We start from the raw sequence: 18,724 nt of genomic DNA on the forward strand, positions 1-18,724 counted from the left end.
CCCTGTGGCCCTGAGATGGGGATTGCTGGGGTGGGTTGTGAAATATGGGGAGCTGCTGGCAGAGCAGCTGCAGTGAGGTTGGGATCTCACCTTCCAAAGTACGCAGGAAAAAAGGAAAAGAAAGAAGATCACATAAATCACTGCTGTTGGGGGGAACAGCTCCCTGAATTGGGTCTTGACAGCACAGCTGCTTTTCTTTAGTCTATGGGGCAGTAGTGGTGATAAAAGACTAACAGAGATGGATGAAAATAATTAAGTGGTATGAAAGAGAGGGGATGAGATGAAATGAAAATGAAATTAAAGAGGAAATCAAGAGGAATGGCAGGTGGGAGGAAGAAATTGCATATTCCCCTGAGCAATATTTTAGGTTATGGGTAGTTTGCTTCAAATCTAGGTGGGCCTCTAGCCCTCATTTCCAACTGAATCAAGGACAGCCATCTGACAAGGAAAACAGATGAGAAATAATGGGAAGTGGGTCAGTAACCCAATGCTCAGACATGTATATTGTTTCTGGTCATACGTCATACAAATTTGACCATATTGCCACATGGTGGGAAAAAAATAATCCGACAATGAATGTTGGACGAAAAGATGTCATACCCAGGCCAGTCGTGGGAAAGACCTCTGTGCATTTCTGAGCTGCACTCAGGATTGAGAGGTAGTTGTCAAAAAACAGCAAAAGGTTTTATCAAAGATCTGCCAAGTGTGCCCACAGGTGAGTATTTGTCAAAAATAAAGTGAGGTTTTTTTTTTTCCCCCATGACTTAGTTACCCTGTGTAGTATCCTCTCCCCTGGTAGTGGTGCTCATGTTTTTCAGGTGAGAGCAAATGCTTCTTGTTGGCTGGTTCAGGCACTTTCTGGTGTGATGGAATGTGTGTTTTTTCTGCTCAAAGTCAGCTTTTACATGAAACTCATCCTATCAGCTGGGCATGTCTGAGAAATCGTGACCTCCAAAAGGACTGTTGGCTACACCTGTTTCCATTTCTGTGCCTTTTTCCATCTCTGCTCTCATCTGAGAGGCTCAAAGCAACTTCTGCTAAGGAACCATGCAACCAAACTGGGGCAGGACTGTGTGCCTGTGGGAGCAGAAGACGTTGGATTCGGTCTAGTGATGGTCTTCCATGCATCAGGGGTTTGAAAATCCCAGCTGAAGGGAGGTAAACAAGCTCTGAGCAGTTGGTGCTTGCAGACGGTTGACCACACTTGACTGCAGGCACCCTAATTTTGCTCTCTGTGACCCGAGCTAAAAGCCAGGGTCTGCTGTCAGTGACATTTCACTGGTGCGAAATGTAGATGAACCATCTGCAGTGATGCCTTAAAATCCAGGAGTCCTCAGTTCTACTGCTGGCTCCGCTGCAGTTTTTTTAACATAACCTTGGGCAGGTCTCGAGTCTTATGAGTCTCGGTTTCCTACCTGCAAAGCAGAGGATTCCGTTTCTTTTCCTCAGAGCAGCATAGTTTTATAAAGTATAAATATTTGTGACGTTAAGTGTTTTGACTGTGTGACCATTTCAGAGAAGAAACCATAAATATGTGTCAGGCCTATGATCTGAATTCAAACCGGTGAACTAGAAAAAGTGTTGACAGCCTTAAACCAACTGCCCTGTACACACATCTCCTTCTGTCTACCTGAAAGCTTATTTGTGGAATGTGTTTCTATTTTTCTCTGACAAAAAATAGAATACCAAGCAAAGAAGCATGACCCATTTTTTTTTGTCAGGCAAGCTCTAAACCCTGCTTACTGGGATGTGACTGAGGTATTGATAAAAGAGAAGCTCATTTTAGGCCACAATATTCATCCTGCTGCTGAAGAAGAAACAAAGACTGCCACCTTCAGATGAAATGGATGTGCTTTCCAAGCCAAGGTATATTTATCTCCTCCACAACTTCTCTATGAGCTGTAATTATATTTGGACCATACAGTGAAACAGAAAAGTGGCAAATGAGGAGAATTAGGAATGTAACTAATCATAATAGGAAAACATACAAGCAATACACCACTGAAAGTATCTGCAAACTCTGTTAATGGTTGATCAATGGGTCTGATAAGAGCATCACTCATCATAAACTGTATCACCTTCAGTAATTTGTCATGGTCCTGTCTCTGCGTAATGCCAAGTTTGGGTGCACATCATGCTGTTCGTAATTGTTGGCCGTAGGAGTGGACTTTCTCCATGGGTCTTTTTTCTTCAAATACAGCATGTAGTATATTCAAACCAATATCAAGTCATACCACACTGAGCTCTTTATTACCAGAGATTTTTGGACAGAGCACATATTCTAGATTTTCTGAATCAACAGGCAGATGGTAGCCCCCCCTTTTTTTTTTTCAGTATTTTTTCCAACTTGTACATTTTAGATTTACATAACTTGGTTTCACACATCTGAAGAAGAAACACTGACATAAATCTATCTTCGATGCATTTACAAATATTTTTCTTTTTTCCCTGACATGTCTCTGTCTAGACTTCTGCCAGAAAGCAGGAACTTTAACTTTCTCTTCTGTTGATGTAAATACCTTTTAACCTTGTGCAGAGAATGGCATGAGTCCTCACTTTCTCATGAGGATGTTGGACCCATTCACTCCAGCACTGAAACGCGTTGGGTTTCCATCGGCCAAGGTAAGCAGCTCTGACATTTTCCCGCTATAAACTGTGTTGCTGTGCATATCACTGAAATACATGATCATTGTGACTCCAGGCTAGTTGAATTTTTTTATTATGGTTTTCAATTTGGTTCACTGGAACAATGAAGGTTAGCTGCACCTGGCTCTTAGTTTGACTTCACGTTTTATTAGTCATTATTTTTTGCAAAGGCCTTAATTCCCCTCTAAAACATTTTAATTAAAACAGCAATTTCTCAGTGTTGCACTTCGTGAGCAGATTTTGCAGCAACTTCAAAGAGACGCAGATGTTTACTGAATTTGGTGTGGTGATATTTGAGGCTGCCTACTGGCAAAGAAAAATTCATAAACATCTCTAAGAAACTTTGCTGTGGTAATGACAACATTTCCTTCTTATATTTTAGCAAGTCTAATATTTCCCCATCTCGGCAGGCATATTTCATAGACACAGACATAAGCGTTGTTATCTACTCACAGTCTGAGCCATGTCAGATACACCGCTATGGAGTAAATACCTCTCAATGGTGATACCTCAGGCTTTGGCAAAGGATACAAGAAGCCATGGATTAGTTTGCTGTGTCTGGGTCATCTTACACAGTATCAGTAGACTGGGAATAAGGAAACCGAAGTTCAATTTCTGCTCGATTTTCCGTAGCCCTCCAATGTGATTTTGAGTGGCCATTTAGCTTGGTATGCCTCAGTTCCTACTGGTAAAGGGATGATAACATATCCTGGCTTTTAATCAGCTTATCTCCTGGTGGCAGGGTCTGTCTCCTAGTCCACAAAGGGCTTCCTAGCTCTAGAGGGTCCCGGGGTTTTTAAAATGCTGGTTTAGGAAAATTAAGAAAAGCTAAGGATTTATTTTGATTTATTATGATTTTTTTAAAATTTGATTTATTTATATATTCTCTTTACTTGTGGTGGGTGAGCCTGGAGCTGGTCTGATGATCTCATTTTGGGAGCACACCTATCTGTGGGTAACCGGACAGGCAGTGGTCCTCTCCGAACTGAGATGATGGGACTAGGGATACATGGCCATGGCAGACCATAACTAAAACATAGACACGGGTCCAGGTATCTTCTGTGGTTTAGGCAGGTGGCTGTGGTCAGAAAATACATGGCCTGTCCAGTTGGGCCACCAGTGAGGCTGGTCTCCATGTGCTAGGACCTACAACTGGTGGTGACGCTCATGCTTCTGTTTAGTCTTTCCATGCACAGAATAAAAACAAGCTTCTTCCCTAGACTCTTTTTACTCTCATCTCTTTTGTAAGGGGAAATAATAAAAGTACTTGGAAGCAAAGTACTCATTTCCACTGTGGGCATCAGGCAAGGCCCAGCACGGAAAGCCGGCATGGAGTATGGCGTGACACGTCATGTAGCTGTTTTAATATACAGTGTAATTACAGTGACAAATTTCTGCCTCTTGAAGCATCAGGGATTGAAGTGATTGCCCTGAAGGAGAAAGAAAATTAGTGGGAGAATTTTGACCAACTCTAGGTCGGGAAGTGCAACACTTCCTCTGCATTGGATTAAAAGTGATCAGCATGGCCAAAGGGGTCCTGCGAGAGACAGGTAAGCAGGCTGAAAGGAAATTGGAAATATTAAAGAAACAAAGCTGGACTGGATAGAACAAGTTTTACAATTCCCTATTCCTCTTTGATTCGGTAGCATTAGGCATACTGAAGGGTAGATTGCGCAGACTTATGCGTGACAGCAAGATACTTTTCCACATGAATAAACCCCCTGAAATTAATTGGACTGCTCACAAAAGTGCCTGGGAATGTGAACTAGGCTTGCACGTTTCAGCCCTCAGATTTGATCTTCAGCAATGCAAGGGCCAGGCTGCATGGTGAACAGCAACAGCTTAGCTAGAAATGTGAATTCAAACCGCTCGCAGTGAGTAGATCAATGTCTCTGTGGACGCATTCTTGCTGAAGAGCATCTCATCTCAGCTGAGTTCACCTTAGTAAGAAACCGATTAAAATTAAACTGAAAGAAACTATTCCTGAAACGAGAGCAGGGCTCAGGCGCAGTTTGCTTACCACAAACTGTTGTGCGCTTGCTGTGCCGTGCAATTGCACACATGGATGCTTTTAGCTGGTGACAAATGCTCTCAATGAGAATTAGCCTGGCCTGCAATGAGGGAAGCTTAAATTTAGGTCGTTCTCCCGCGTGTGCTGTGGGATAAGAGCACACAGGCAAGCAGCCCCTTGCGTGTGGGTGTGCCTGAGCGCTCGAGGTGTCCACAGAGGCATTCGTTTAAGCTGAAATGCTTGTTCACCAATTGCAAATGGGCTTGTGAAAAAACCAAACCGTGTGTAAAAGCCTGCTGGCATGTTAGTCTGGAAAGAAATAGCTTTGTTGTTGTTTCAAAGAATTAGCGAGCCAACAATGCAAAGCTTTGGAGTTGGTTACTGGGTTTTTACTGCAGTCTCTACGAGCTATACAAAGTCTGAAGACATTGTATGTACAGTACATCTTTAATAAGAAGGGAGCTCACAGTCTACCAAACTCTGCCAAATAAACTTTTAATACATACTGTACTTCACTCAGTAGTTGTCCATCTCTTCTTCATGGAATATCTAACAGCTCTAAAAATATTTTCTTGGAAGAGGATAGAATTATCATTGTTATATATCAATCAAGTATGGTTAATGAAGCAAAGCCAGCATGCTAGTATTGCACAAGGGGAAAAGCCTCCAGAACACAAAGTGGAACAACAAATGCCCTCGAAATTCTGCCGAAGGGAACAGGAAGCTCTGGACGCCGCGTCGGTAGGATTCGTGTAGCTCTTAGGCGTCCTTGTACCGAAGCAGGTTTGCTTTGCCTCTTCACTGCCACATTTCTCTCTGAAACAGGTAGGGATCTTCCAGACCATTACAAAAAAGAAAAAAAAATATTACAGCAGCTGCAGCAAAGTGTGGTACTATTCAATTTCTTGAAGAGTGAGGCTTTTATTTCAAAATATCATATATTAATATATATATATTTCTATATATATATATATATATACTTTACTGATATAAAGTAAATTGTAGATCCAAACTTATACTGTTGTTTGTACTTCGCAATCTCGGAAACTTTACCAAAGGAACCATTTTCTTCATTTTTATTTTCAGCTGTCAAAAATCAGGGGCATTATTTCCACTGAATATTTTCTTTCACACAGTAAAGCCAGCGTTGTTTTCTGGTAAACAGTCAAAGTGCAAATAAGAAATCCATTTGGCTTGTAAATGCTGAGATGGTTTTAAACTTTCAATACTTTGTCCTCATAAATCAGCAGGGTTTTCACTGTCTCCATGCAGACGGCGCTCTGTTAGGTCCTCGGGTGGATCTGCAGCAAGAAAGTGCGAAAGTCAGCTAGATAAAATATGTTATGAGAGGAAGGAAAGACACAGGCTTCATGGCACTTTGCCCCTGCTTATGATATAGCTGAGTTTAAATTGCAATATTTTGGAGGGGGATTCTTGTCTCTTGGGGCTGCAGGGATTTAAGGGTGGGCAAGAGGCAGACCCTGAGCGAGCTCCTGCCTGTGCCTTGGGAGATGCTGGACGTGCACCCGTCACCTGGGTGGTGGTGCAGGAGATGCCAGGACAGCTTTGGGCATGGGGCCATGCTCACCCCAGCCTTCCACTCTCCCCTTCCCAGAGCGATGCTAGTAGCTTCTGTCGGACAAGGACATGCAGATGGATCTATCTTTCAGGTTCATTTGGACCCCCACTTACCCAAAGAGGGGCAGGATAGGAGCCACTAGCTACATAACAGACTGGGAAGTCTGACCGACTTCATCTGCTCACCCCGGGTGAGATAACACAGCCTGCAACAGCCCATAAACCCATCGCTCTTTATGACTAACACAATTGATCTGAGTGAGTGCACTAATGGCTTGAAGAGGAAACACCACCGCCCAGAGGTGTTTTTTTTCAGGATGCTGAAATAAGAACGACCGACCAGAAGCAAAAATGGCTCTCTCGAGGCGAGGCTTTTGTTTCTTTCCCTCACTGATACACACAGATGAATGGCACAAGGGGTCCAACCCTTCTCTAGACGACTAGGTCAGCAATGAAACTCAAATTGACTTGAATACGAGCAGGCTTGGGCATTAAATCAGGGCTACAAATTATTAGCTAAGCACTAGGTGATATGATGAAATGCAGCAGTAAGTCTTATAGCAAGAGATATTTACTATCTTGTGCTCTACTGCTCTGAACTGACCTCTTAATTACAGCGACTGTTATCACAAAAATAGAGGGGTTTCTTCACTGCTCTAAAGAAAAACTTAATCAGGAAATCATCTGACATATTAACCTAGTTGGACAGCTTAAAAAAAAGAAAATAAAACTCTGCGTTCATTTATCATTTCCTTCCTTCTCCCAGTTCCCATTTTCTCCTCTCCTGGTTTGCCACTGACAAGTGACCCTGCTGGGTTTTTCTCTCTTGAGGATGAATACACCCCTTTCTCATTTGTACACCGCCTCAAGAATTAAGAATTTGTGAGGTTGGTGTAGGAGCAGGGAATGACAAGGGACTGTGGGCACCTCAGGCGCTCTTTGCTGCAGCGTGAGATGAGCAGCGGCTGCTAAGAAATGTGATGCTTGGGTCACTTGGGGCACCGTAAAATGGCCTGCGTTTCTCTAACAGCAAAATGTGCGGTAAACCAAGAGTTACTTTGGAAACTGGGGGGTCGGTGGGCTGTAGTGGAGGACACAGGCTGTGAAGCTGGAGAGATGCTTCGAGCTGAGCTGTTCTGCCAGTCCCCAGGTGCTCAGCGCTTTAATTTCCATCCTCCACAGTATCAGCAGAAAACCAGCTTGTTGAAGTATTCAGCAGGCTAGCACGTGAAAGCCAGGTGTTATTAGCATGGATTACAAAAAATGGGCATTTTGCAACGCAGTGTGCACATGAGCCTGGGCAGAAAGCCCTGGGGAAGGGCACCGCGCTCCTCAAGGGCCCTGCAAACGGTGCACAGCAGGTGGTGGGTAGACACCAACCCAATGCCAAGAGCTTGTGAGTGACTCCCTCACTCGGATGGGAAGTGATAAAACGTGGGATGAATGTTTTTCGGCAGCCCTGGTTCTTACAGGCATTTATGTGCCCTTGTGGGCACCATCTCCCAGCATCCAGACTGGGACCGGGCTCTTGCATTTCCCCTGGTGCCGGCTGCTCTGCTAAGATGTGGTGATGTGAACTCCAGCCAGGTCCTGGTACAGCTCCAAGAGCCCCACATTTTTAAGGAAAGCATTGAAATTTATGTTCTTAAAAAAAAGGAGTGAATAGGTTTTTAAAAAAGCATTGAAAGTGCTTAAAAAATTGAATTACAAAATGATTTCTGTCCAGTGTTTGTCACTTGCTCTGATCATAAACAGAAAACAAATCGATTTACAGAGGCTGTGAGCTTTATATCTTTGGCTTTAGCAAAGTAATTAGTGAGCTACGGTAAAGGACTAAACACAGGAATAAATGCGTGAAAAGGAAGGAATGGAGGATGTGCTGGCAAAGCCTTCACTGGATCTGTTGTCCACCTTCTTCTGACACTAATCAGTATTAATCACATCTAAGAACCAACCATGAAGTAATACACTACACTGTAAAACTACATATATATGTATTCGCATATATACGTATACACACATACACACATGCTTATATTTGATTTACTGTGGGCCTTGAAGAATACACTAATAGGTATTTTAATCCTGCGAGTCATAAATGAGAATGTTTGCCTTGTCAGGACAGCAGCTGCCTAACGTAAATGTATTTAGTGTAAGGAAAAGCCTTCATTAAAACAGTTTACAGTTTACAGCCTATGGTGACTTGCTCTAGCTTTTTGGCTAATCACCACAGATATATCTAGTATGTTGACTGATTTCTCTCGTTTCTTCTGCTTTCTTAACTTCCTTAACTACATAAATTAGACACACATGGCCCAATCTTGCAGCCTGGATTGGGGTCAGTACAGATTATAGTGTAATCTCTTTCTCTGATGCCATCTGAAATGACAAAACAAAGAAAAAAATGCCTGTTTCAGGATCTGATTGCTTCTATTATTTTATATTTATGCTGCTAGACTTAACACAGCAGTTCGGATTCAAGCAAAGTTTCAGGGATTATGAAGTAGAATTTTTGCTTAGAAAATGCAAGAGGCAGTTGCTAAGCACATCATGTCATGTTGCCTTTGTCACTTTGGTTCTATAATGATACTTTAAAGCCACAAAGCAAAATTCTACTGGAAGCAGCACCATAAGGTACTACCCTCACAAGCTAATTAAAATAACTCCTGTGGGTAAATGAAGAAATATTTTTTCAGTTATGAGCACTCACTCTGTAAGTATTTAATTTAAATGAAATACAATAATGCATACTGAGTAGATTGGACCATACATCTGCATATTAATGAAGCTGCTAAATTTCTAGCAATCACTTCTAGATGCAGGCTATCGCCTAAAACTAGTTTATGTGATGAGGATTGGGGGAGTTAAGAGCAGGACAATTTCACAAAAAAAAGCAAATGCAATTCCTAAATTATATAATTTGCAGACAGACTGCAGAAGTACTGAATTATTGTAATTTAACAAAAGTATAACAAACTTCTTCAAGTTGCTTATTACTTCTTTAATATCACTTTCTTCCATTTTAATTCCCCATTTCAGTGAGAAGAATGTTGCCTCACCGAAAAGGACACGTAGTAAGTTTGTTGTTTCTGGTTTGGTTTTTTTTTTTTAATTGCACTGCAAGGCACATACATTAGGGCACAATCTTCCAGTGGTGGTTCAGTGAGGAGAGATCAATTGTGAGCATAGAGTGGTTTGCAGCAACAACAACACTGCAGGAAGAAATTGAGTCAATGAATCACAGTTCCCTCCATGCTTTCTCCTTTGCTCTGAGAGATGCCAGAGAGATAATATGCGTCCTCTTTTCAGGGGCCACTTACTGCCTTCTGCAAAGAAAACCTCCTAAATTAGTATGTATCCTAGTAATTTAATGCGGTGGTGAGATTAGCCATGCCAGAAGGCACCGTTCGAGAAACTAGGATTGCAATACAAATCATTCATCCTGGGGTAAATCATATGGAGGGAAAGAATTCAGATGGCATGGGAATCAGTTGGGGTAAAACCTCTTCCTTTGACAAAAGGCCTAGAAGATATGAAAAATGACTGGAGTTAGGACTGTAGAAAAAGGAAGAAGTCAGGAGATCATGACACTAAGCTTCATGTTCCTGTGAATTAGTAGCTGGCTATGAGTACGTAGAACTTCTTAATGAACAGGGAAAAATTTCTTGAAAATTTGCTTTTTTTCATTTAGCAGGTTTGAAAAGTTATTTTCCACTTCACTAAAAACCAAAATTTATTCATTTATAAAAAATAATTTGAGTTGACAACCATGTAATTTTCTTGGAAAAAAATTCAATCTTGGTATGAAAATAATTTAATTAAAATTGTTGAATACAGGTGGCAGTTTGAAGAAAATGGTTGTGAAACAACCACACAACGCAAAAGAAAAGCTAGAATCTATTTTTGAAAAACACTTTTTTCCCCAAAGGTAATCTCATAGTGGGAGAAGTTTAGCCAGTTCATTCACACTCTCTCTCTTTGCAGCCGTACCTCTGCATTTTCCTAGCTATGCCTGCTGAAAGTTGTCGTCACCTGTTGGCCTGTTACCTGAATCTTCAGCATCTCAAGAACATGTCAGTAATTGGTGCAAGGGTATGTCAGTAATTGGCGCATGGGGCTGGAGCTGCTCTGAAGTAAGATCTGAAATGCAGATAGTGAGTTGAGTCCTCGGCACCGTTTCATGCTACAAAGCACCTGTAGAGGCTGCTAATACAGCTGTGACCTGGAACAGCCAAGGAATGGCCGTAGGATCCAGCAGATCTCTTTGGTCTAATATTCTTCCCTTTAGCCACCAGAAAGGGACTCAGTGATGTGCACTAGGTTTTTTCTGAGGTGAGAATGTCTGTAAGAAAGTGACCTGGCAATTCAGCAGCTCCAACCCGCCGGTTATCAAGCCTGGACCCAGCTGACCAGCCTGAATCCATCTGAATTTTCACTGAATTATGGCCAGAAGCATTGGGTGGCTGGGGAGGCATGCAGTGATCTTTTAAGACTTTTACAGCAGACGTGATGACGGAAAAGATATGGGTGAGCAATCATTAGTGACTCCCTTTCCTGTTAAGACCTCCTGGGTATAGACAGAAAGATGACTTACTCTGGTGGTCTTGATTTTATTGCCAGTCGCACACATCCATCCAGAATTATCAGGCAACGTCTTACATTCCTCTCCTTCTAGGCAGGGCTCCATCTCACACCACCATTTCCCAATCACTATTGAAGCTAAAAGAGAAAAGACAATGTTCACAACTATGTTATAATGAAAAAATCTAATTAAATAATAACTCAAAGGTCTAACACTGCAGTTAAGAGGCAGAGTGTCCCTTCTAAACCCTCCAGTTGAAATTTAGTTGCAAGGGTTTCACATTTAATTACTTGTTTTGCATCCTATATTCTCTAAGACAGGGCACTGCTTGCCGTAGCTTCCTCATACACAAGATCTACTATCGTGCTGTGACTGCGGGGAACGCCGTGATGGCAGCAATACTGCTTCAGACCAACGGACCATCCACCCTAACAGCCCGTCCTCGTGAGTGGCCAGTCTGATCTTTACGGACATACATAAGACCAAGGCAAGTCGAAGGAGATTTTCCTCAATATTCTCCAGGTCTTCAGGACTTGTGGCTCAGGGTGGTCCAGAATAAACAGTGTTTGCTTTGCTTTCAATACCTACAGCTGGCTTTTTCTTCCACAAACCTGTGCACAATTTTTTGAACCCATGTAGACTTTTAGCTTTCCCAGTATCCCATGGCAGGGAGCATCACGACTAGAAATAGAAGGTAAAGTAACACTGAACAGCAGCAGAAGTTCAGTTTGTTGAAACATGATTATGAATTTCATAGAAACTATATTATCTCCAGCAGTAACTTTTAATTTCCAAATATTTAATGTTGTAAATAATGATAGTGTTTGGATCTTGTTGTTTGAATTTAATTGGCACATCTATTTACAACCTTGAGTGTACCTTAATGAAGTTTCTTGCCTGGGAATTGGTATCTGTCTATAACCTTAACTGTATCTTAATGACATTTTTTGCCTGGGGATTTTGATAAACTTTAGCTAACCTTGCAAATTGTGACTAGTTGGTGCATGAGCAGCTCTGTCTGTTGTTTGTTTTCCCTCTCAAGAATTAACTTAATGGTTGCACTCATGAAGCCTAACTGCCAAAGCTTCTCGCACACTCACTCAGATAGAGATGCTTAACCCATTCATATCACCCCACATAGCTGCTTCAAGCCCATAAAATACCTTTGAAGCAGCAGACCACCTTGTATCACAACATTCAGCTCTGGAAAATGCCCTGTTGTGCATGCATTGATTTAAGGACATTTCAGAGTTTATAATTAAAGTCTTGATATACTTTTTATCTAGTTGTAATCTGTTTATGCTCACAAAATCCTAACACCTGAAGACATATCTGCAGCTGCTGCTAATGTCCATCCCCTTAATTCACAGCTACACAGATGAAGCTACAAGTCCCTTTGTCTCTAGTCTCTAATGTGTGACCAATCCAAACTGAAAAATAAACGCACCAATCCCGTAGATACTCCTAGACTAAAATCTGTGTATCGCTATTCCATTTCATCACGCAAGAGGAGGCTCTGTGTGGCACAGAGAGCAGGAGACTGTAGAAGAGAGAGTCAGCAAGGGAAAAAAGAGGGACTCCGGCATTTTCAATAATGCCTGAACTGCATTCTTGTTTTCGGGTTAGGAGAGGTGGGCACGAGGTGACCACGGCATTAGAGTTATGTATCATCAGCATTATCTACACGGAGTTATACCCATCACGCTCTCTTACCAGACCTGTTGTTGTCCCACCTAAGCAGCTGACTTTATTGCTCCAATCCTAATTTACTAGGAATGGTTCCCCTTTGGATCTAGCTCTGAGAGGAAAACTAACTTCTCATAGGACTGTTCCAATTTAGCATTTTGTTTTCCTGTGTGGTCCATGAAAAATGAACCACTGCCAACATGGTCAACCCTCAGCCACTTTGAACTCTCCTGGCAGCCTCACGTAATTACCTGTTCTCCTTAATGATCCCCTGACTTTCTGATGCAGCTTCCTTTGCTGCAGACTAACAAACAACACACACATGGGTGCAAGCATGTAGGTGTGTAATACTATAAATGTACATTTACAAACGGGAGACTTAGGTACACAAACTTACACCCAAACTAAGCCAAAGATCGTATTATTTAGGTAAGAATGTAACAGGGAGAAATAATTTAGATGGGTTAAATGAACACAAAGGTATGTCACGTGCCCAGAAAGGAAGCTGGTTTTTTACGTAAAGCTGGTAGTAAACTCTGGGAAATAAAAATGGCTCATATAGAGTGGGAAATCCTGTAAAGAAGGTCAAGTATACATTCATTAAATTTCTCTGTCATTTTCTTTAAAGTGCAATTAAGACTTCCTTTAGAAAGGTGAGATCTTTGATCCTCAGAAAAGCTGGACAAACCAGGCCCTGCCATTTGTTGAGGTACATGGTTGATCTGAGCGGCATATGGTCAAGATATTTGGTGGGCCGTGCTGGAGTGCGTCCAAGTATAGCCCACTTTAGTGCAAAATAAACCAGAATGAGAAGCAGTATTTCTGGGCCAGGTAATTAACTCTAATGGGAAGCTACTGCAATTCAGGAGCCCAGGTTAGTATCTCTAAAACAGGCCTTCACTTGGTGTGTGATTATACCAGCAGACTTGCTGAAGAAGTGTCCCACTGGGATGTGGTTTTCATCTGCTGAATTTACTTGAAATGCAGGGAGAAACGCCTTGGGTTTGAAAGCTCCTTTGGTCTGGAAGAAGAGTTGCATAAGTTGGAGCAAGCGAGCTAAGCTTAGAATAGAGTAGGGTAGAATGGAAGAGAATAGTTCAATTGGACGGGCCCTAGAATGATCATCTAGCTGTGTTGTCTTTCTTACTTCTTCTCACAGCTTATACTTAATTTTTATCATGTAATGTATCATTTCTCCATACGTACAACACAGAAAAAAACCCCTTTACACCTGCACTTGCAAAGCAGTTTAATGATGCTATTCGCACATAATTTTCAGAAGGGTATCATTAATGTTGCTAACAGTGGAGAAAAGAGATATCTCTCTTTGCTATGCATGAAAAGGCACGAGGGCTGAATCCGCGCTCTAATAATAGATTGTGCAATGGGCAAACTGAAAAACCATATCCTGCTAAATACTGGCCTTCACAGCAATCATCAGAGCAGAGCATCTTCAGAATACGTGAGAAGAATCCCATGATATGGAATCAAAAGCGATGATCATAATTATTTACTAGTAGCAGTGCTGTAGCATTAAGTAACCATGGAGAAGGATCCTATGGTGCTAGGTACTAAAAGCCACAAAACTGAACACCCTGGCCTAGGGAGTTTACAATGTAAAACAGAGATATGAGATGAATACAGGCTGAGAGGCAGCATGGAGAAGCAATGCTGTTCATAGCAATTAAAAGGATCTAACTACTTATTGATGCTGTTAAATACAGTCCAAGTGTTTGGATACTGAGCCTGAAAAATAATCAAATGCAAAGTCAGTGCTGAACCTTCATGTCAACTGATTCGTGTAATAGTGTGCAGGTTTTCGTACATATATATATATTAATTTGTGATCACGGTGCAGTTACAATCATAAGGTAGCCCACAAGGGTCCACCAGTGAGTACCCTCACCTGTCCCTACCCACTATAGCTAGGCTGGAAACAAGGCTCCTTTTATAAAGGGGCAAACTAAGGGCATTTGCAGATGAAAAGCTCCTATTTGTCTCTAATAGGTAAGTGGGCAAAAAATCCTTTGTAAGTCTGAAGCACTACAAAGCTCGCTGTGGTCTAGCCCTCAGCACCATGCTGTGGCAAGGGTGTCGAGAGCCCAATGAAAATTATTTGCTTTGAGTCTTGTGTTTATAGGTTTTTCTCTTCTATTAAGAGCCTTTTAATCTTTAGGACCCATTGTCCTTCTTGGGCACTGCTGATCCTTTGAGGTCTACTTGATTTCAAAGTTTTACACCTCCAGCTCTGTTCAAAGAGGCAGGAAAAAAAGCTTTAAAATGAGTCAGAGTTTGCTGCGTTTGAGATCAGGTACACCTGTATGGGGAAGGGGGGGAAAAGCTTCCCTGGGGAATACAATGCAGCTTCTTTACCTTTAGGTTATGTTGCCTGAGACGCGCCGAAGCCATCGTGTGAGAGAGAGAATTGTTAAAGTTAAGATGCTTCCCCTCGGGGTGGTTTGCATTCAAGATCTCCCAGATCCCAAGGAACCTGAGCTTCTCAGTGACCCGAACTGCTAATTCTGGACGAGAATTACAGACTGCCGTTAGTCACCGTGCATCACAGGCTGTGAGTGCTCACATCATGCTGAATTAGATGCCTGTAATGTTTTGGAGTGGTTTTCTTTGTGTTCTTCTCACTGTCTGGGGAATACATGAAGCATGGAGTTTTTTCATGCAAGGCTGATTTGACTGAGACAGATACCGTCAGCCATGGGGAAAGAAAAAGGATATGATAAAAAAGAGCCTTGACTACTCCTGCTTTGTTTATGTTTTGTTTGGGGTTTTTTTTTTGTTCCCCAGCTCCTGCTAGTGTAAATAAGGGATTGCTTATATCTAAGCTCTTTTCAAGAAAATGCCTCTTTTATGAGAATATTAAACTCCAAGCATGTAACTAATGCAGCTGGGTAGGAAAGCAACTTTCTTCAGAAAATTCTTGAGGGTTTTTTTTTTCCAGTCCAATTCACACTGTTTTTTTAAATCTTTGTTTGCAAAGCCACAGAAATTTTTTGATCAAAATATTTAACTTTTGATGTATTTTGTCTGCATGGATTAACAGACAAAAAAAGCATTTGGTTGAAATGGCATTTGCTGATCATGTGTACCAAACAGAGAAATAAACTACAGATAAGAGATCTGGGCATCAGATTGAATACAGGGAATGAGCAATAGAATAGCTTCTATTTGCTAGTGTTTACACAATTCTATTGCGTTTTAAAATGCATTTGTTCCCAACCATAATGCCCAAAGCCTTAGGCGGCTGCAGGGAGCTTCCAGCTTTGAATTCAGTTGGCTTCAGACTGCAAAGTTCCTAAGAACCTTTGTAGGTTGCATAAGGGCAGCGACTGCTTTGTGACTTGTTCTTGTGCATCGTCTGGAGCACAACGGTTTGATGCGTGAAGAGACTGGCTGGGGATGTTTTCCCCTTGAATTGCAGTAACAAGTTATTCTATTATGGGACAGTAAAAATGCACTTTCAAATATCTACACCTAAACTGAGATCAAATTAACATGGAAACACTAACCATTCCATCATCTTCCTCTCGAATCAAGCAATATTTGGAAAAAAATACAGAATCCATTTGATTAAAACTTCCTTGTTGAAACTCCTGCACTTGTTGTGTTTCACATTTCTCAGTCTTCAAGTTCTTGCATTAAACTGAAGCTACTCAGTTGTTCCAAGGGGGGACTAACTGCCCTCTTACTGGTGATGAACGGGACACGGGCAGAGGGGGGACTGGGAGAAAACGTGCACGCACAGCCCAGAGACTCGCAGGCACTTGCTGGTGTCATGTTTGCTACTCCAGTGCATATAAAAAATGCATGGACTTGTTTTTGCAGATAGAATTCTTTAACTTTTCTGCATTTGTATTTAGGAAATTGCTTTAACAATATGACAAACTATATATGACAATAAGTATAAAGACATTATATTTAACAACGTAACAATATGACAATACTCACAGAGTAATATATAACTTTAATTCATGTTTATGGAAGACCCTGAAATATGAAAACAGAGCAAAGCATCGTCATGCATTTTTCAACAGTTTATAGGGAACATGCTATGTATTAAAATGTTCCAAGATTACTTCTGCATTCGCCATTATAAAGCCACAGCAGTTATCTCCTTTGGCTGTGATAAAGTGTACACATTTTGTTTATATAGAAATAGAATGCAAAGAAATAGAGATATTAGATTGCGCTTTCTCCTGATCATAGGTATCATGTTACTCCAAGGAATAAGAAACAGAGTTTGTTTTCAAAACCGGTATGACACTCATTGCAGGATGGGAAAGTTTTTACTATAAGTATAAAGCATTCCATTTTAATCTAGTTTCCACCAGAGAAGATTGATATAAATAAAATTTAAATAGACAACACATTTCACAGATGCCAGTAGTGAAAAAGACTTTGTCAGCTTAATGAAAAAGTATCAATTTTCTCCACTTTATTCAATAAATTGTGAGTCATTTTCTAAATGGATTAGATTAAAGGAAAGTTCAAACTCCCCGTGAGAGACTCTTGCACTGATGGAGACTTTTGGCAATGGCAATAGCACAGAGGTAGGTAAAATTTTTCAGGTTGTTTTGTTTTGTTTGTTTGTTTGTTTATAAAAAAAGGTATATAAACTAGAATAGGAGAGTCTGTAACCCTGTGCTCGCCTATTCCTTATTAAAAAAAAATCTCAGAGAATTGAATGGGAAATGTAGTTTCTCTTACTTTATTGGGATGTTGTGGGGTACGGAATGAATTACAGGGGTGGGAACACACTTTCTAGGAGGATGAGAAAACTGGAGTGAAAGAAAGTGTCATATGAAGGGTTATATATTTCATAAACAGACTGAGATACCATTTACTCTGGGAGTTGTAAAGCAGTAGTCTGATAAGTTAAAGAATACAAATCCGAAACAAAAGATTTCAGGTTGAATAATGCTGTCTAGGAGAAATACAGGATGTTTCCTACAGGGAGTCTGTCAAACTATCTCCTTTAATTCAATCTTACTCAATTTTAGAAGCATCAATCTAATGCTCACGCAGAGTAATACTTTGCAGATTTTGATAACAGACCTCTCATAACTCTGGGAAAACTGACATTTCTCCAGTTTAAAATACAAGCACAGTGCAATCAGTCTGGCAAGTGATGTCTCATATCTCCTAATTGCCTCAGATCCAGTCTTGCTGAGTTAATTTATTATTTTTTAATTGTAGTAAACATTAAAAAAAGATCATCATATTAAATTTTTTTCTTTTAGAACTTGCTGATTCTTGTAATATTCTCCTGGTTTTTGAACAATGTTTTATTAATTCACTGGCAGAAGCTTTAGAAAGAATTGAAGGGGTTTATATTTTTTTCCATACAGAATTCTTGATTTTTCTTTGCAATATATTCAGCAGCCAGAGTAGGATATTTTTAAGAGTGTAATATGTGTCTGAACAACCCTGTAGGCTGCACTAAAATATACCCATAAAATATGAAAGGGCAGATTAGACGCAAAGAATCCACGAACAATTTCCATTTAAGATCTGCATAAACCAGCAAAAAGGGTGCTAATTCGACAGCATGAGAAGACTCACTAGTGAAAAAACCCACTTACATTGCCATTTTCTAACAGTTTGCATACTGTTAAGTAAATTGGGAAAAATTACATAAGCGTGTTGCATACTTCCCTCATAACAATATGACTAATAGAGATGGTGTTGGCTAATTTCCTGAGAATCCAAAACTCTCGAGGCTTGTTTAATCCCAGCTCTGCTTCTGACTTTCTCTATTACTACAGGTAAATCATCTTCTTGCTATACCAATTTTCCATCTGTAATTTTATTTACTTAAGAGGATGAGTTCTTTTTGCCTTGTTTCCTTGTACGTTCCCCTCTGTCTTTACTCACCTGTTGAGCTTCAACGCTGTATTGTGGCAATTTGGGAGTGACCTTTTCCTGCATTTGTACCTAGAAGAATAGTGTCTTGGATTGAGCCTGGGTTTCCTAGGTACTACGATAATAAATAATAACATTAAAATTATATGAAGTCTGTGTGCTGTCAGAAGGTTTTTAAGCACATGCCTGACTTTCAGCTGAATAGCTGAATCTGCTAAAGAGCAGATTTCATACAAAATAGGTTAGATCTTGCAAAGGAATTTCTAGCCCTCAATGCTGTTCAGCCTGGGAGGGTCAAACGCTGCAGCTTTGTCATTTTTCCATGTCCCTCTCTTTACACCTTT

General features: G+C 40.8%; 1 protein-coding gene across 5 annotated transcripts in view; it reads right to left on the reverse strand.

Moving 5' to 3' along the window:
- Positions 1 to 2,238: 2,238 nt before the first annotated feature.
- Positions 2,239 to 18,724, reverse strand: part of TAFA1 (TAFA chemokine like family member 1) — a 349,166-nt gene continuing 332,680 nt past the window's right edge. For all 5 annotated transcript variants that reach the window (XM_075052567.1, XM_075052563.1, XM_075052566.1 and 2 more), the window contains 2 exons: positions 10,830 to 10,954; positions 2,239 to 5,958 (listed from right to left, as the gene is read on the reverse strand). In XM_075052567.1, the coding sequence (XP_074908668.1) occupies positions 5,941 to 5,958; positions 10,830 to 10,954 (143 nt within the window). In that variant the 3' untranslated portion in view covers positions 2,239 to 5,940. The remainder of the gene's footprint in view (positions 5,959 to 10,829; positions 10,955 to 18,724) is intronic.

Source organism: Buteo buteo, chromosome 21 (assembly GCF_964188355.1).
Source record: "Buteo buteo chromosome 21, bButBut1.hap1.1, whole genome shotgun sequence".
Lineage (NCBI taxonomy): Eukaryota > Metazoa > Chordata > Aves > Accipitriformes > Accipitridae > Buteo > Buteo buteo.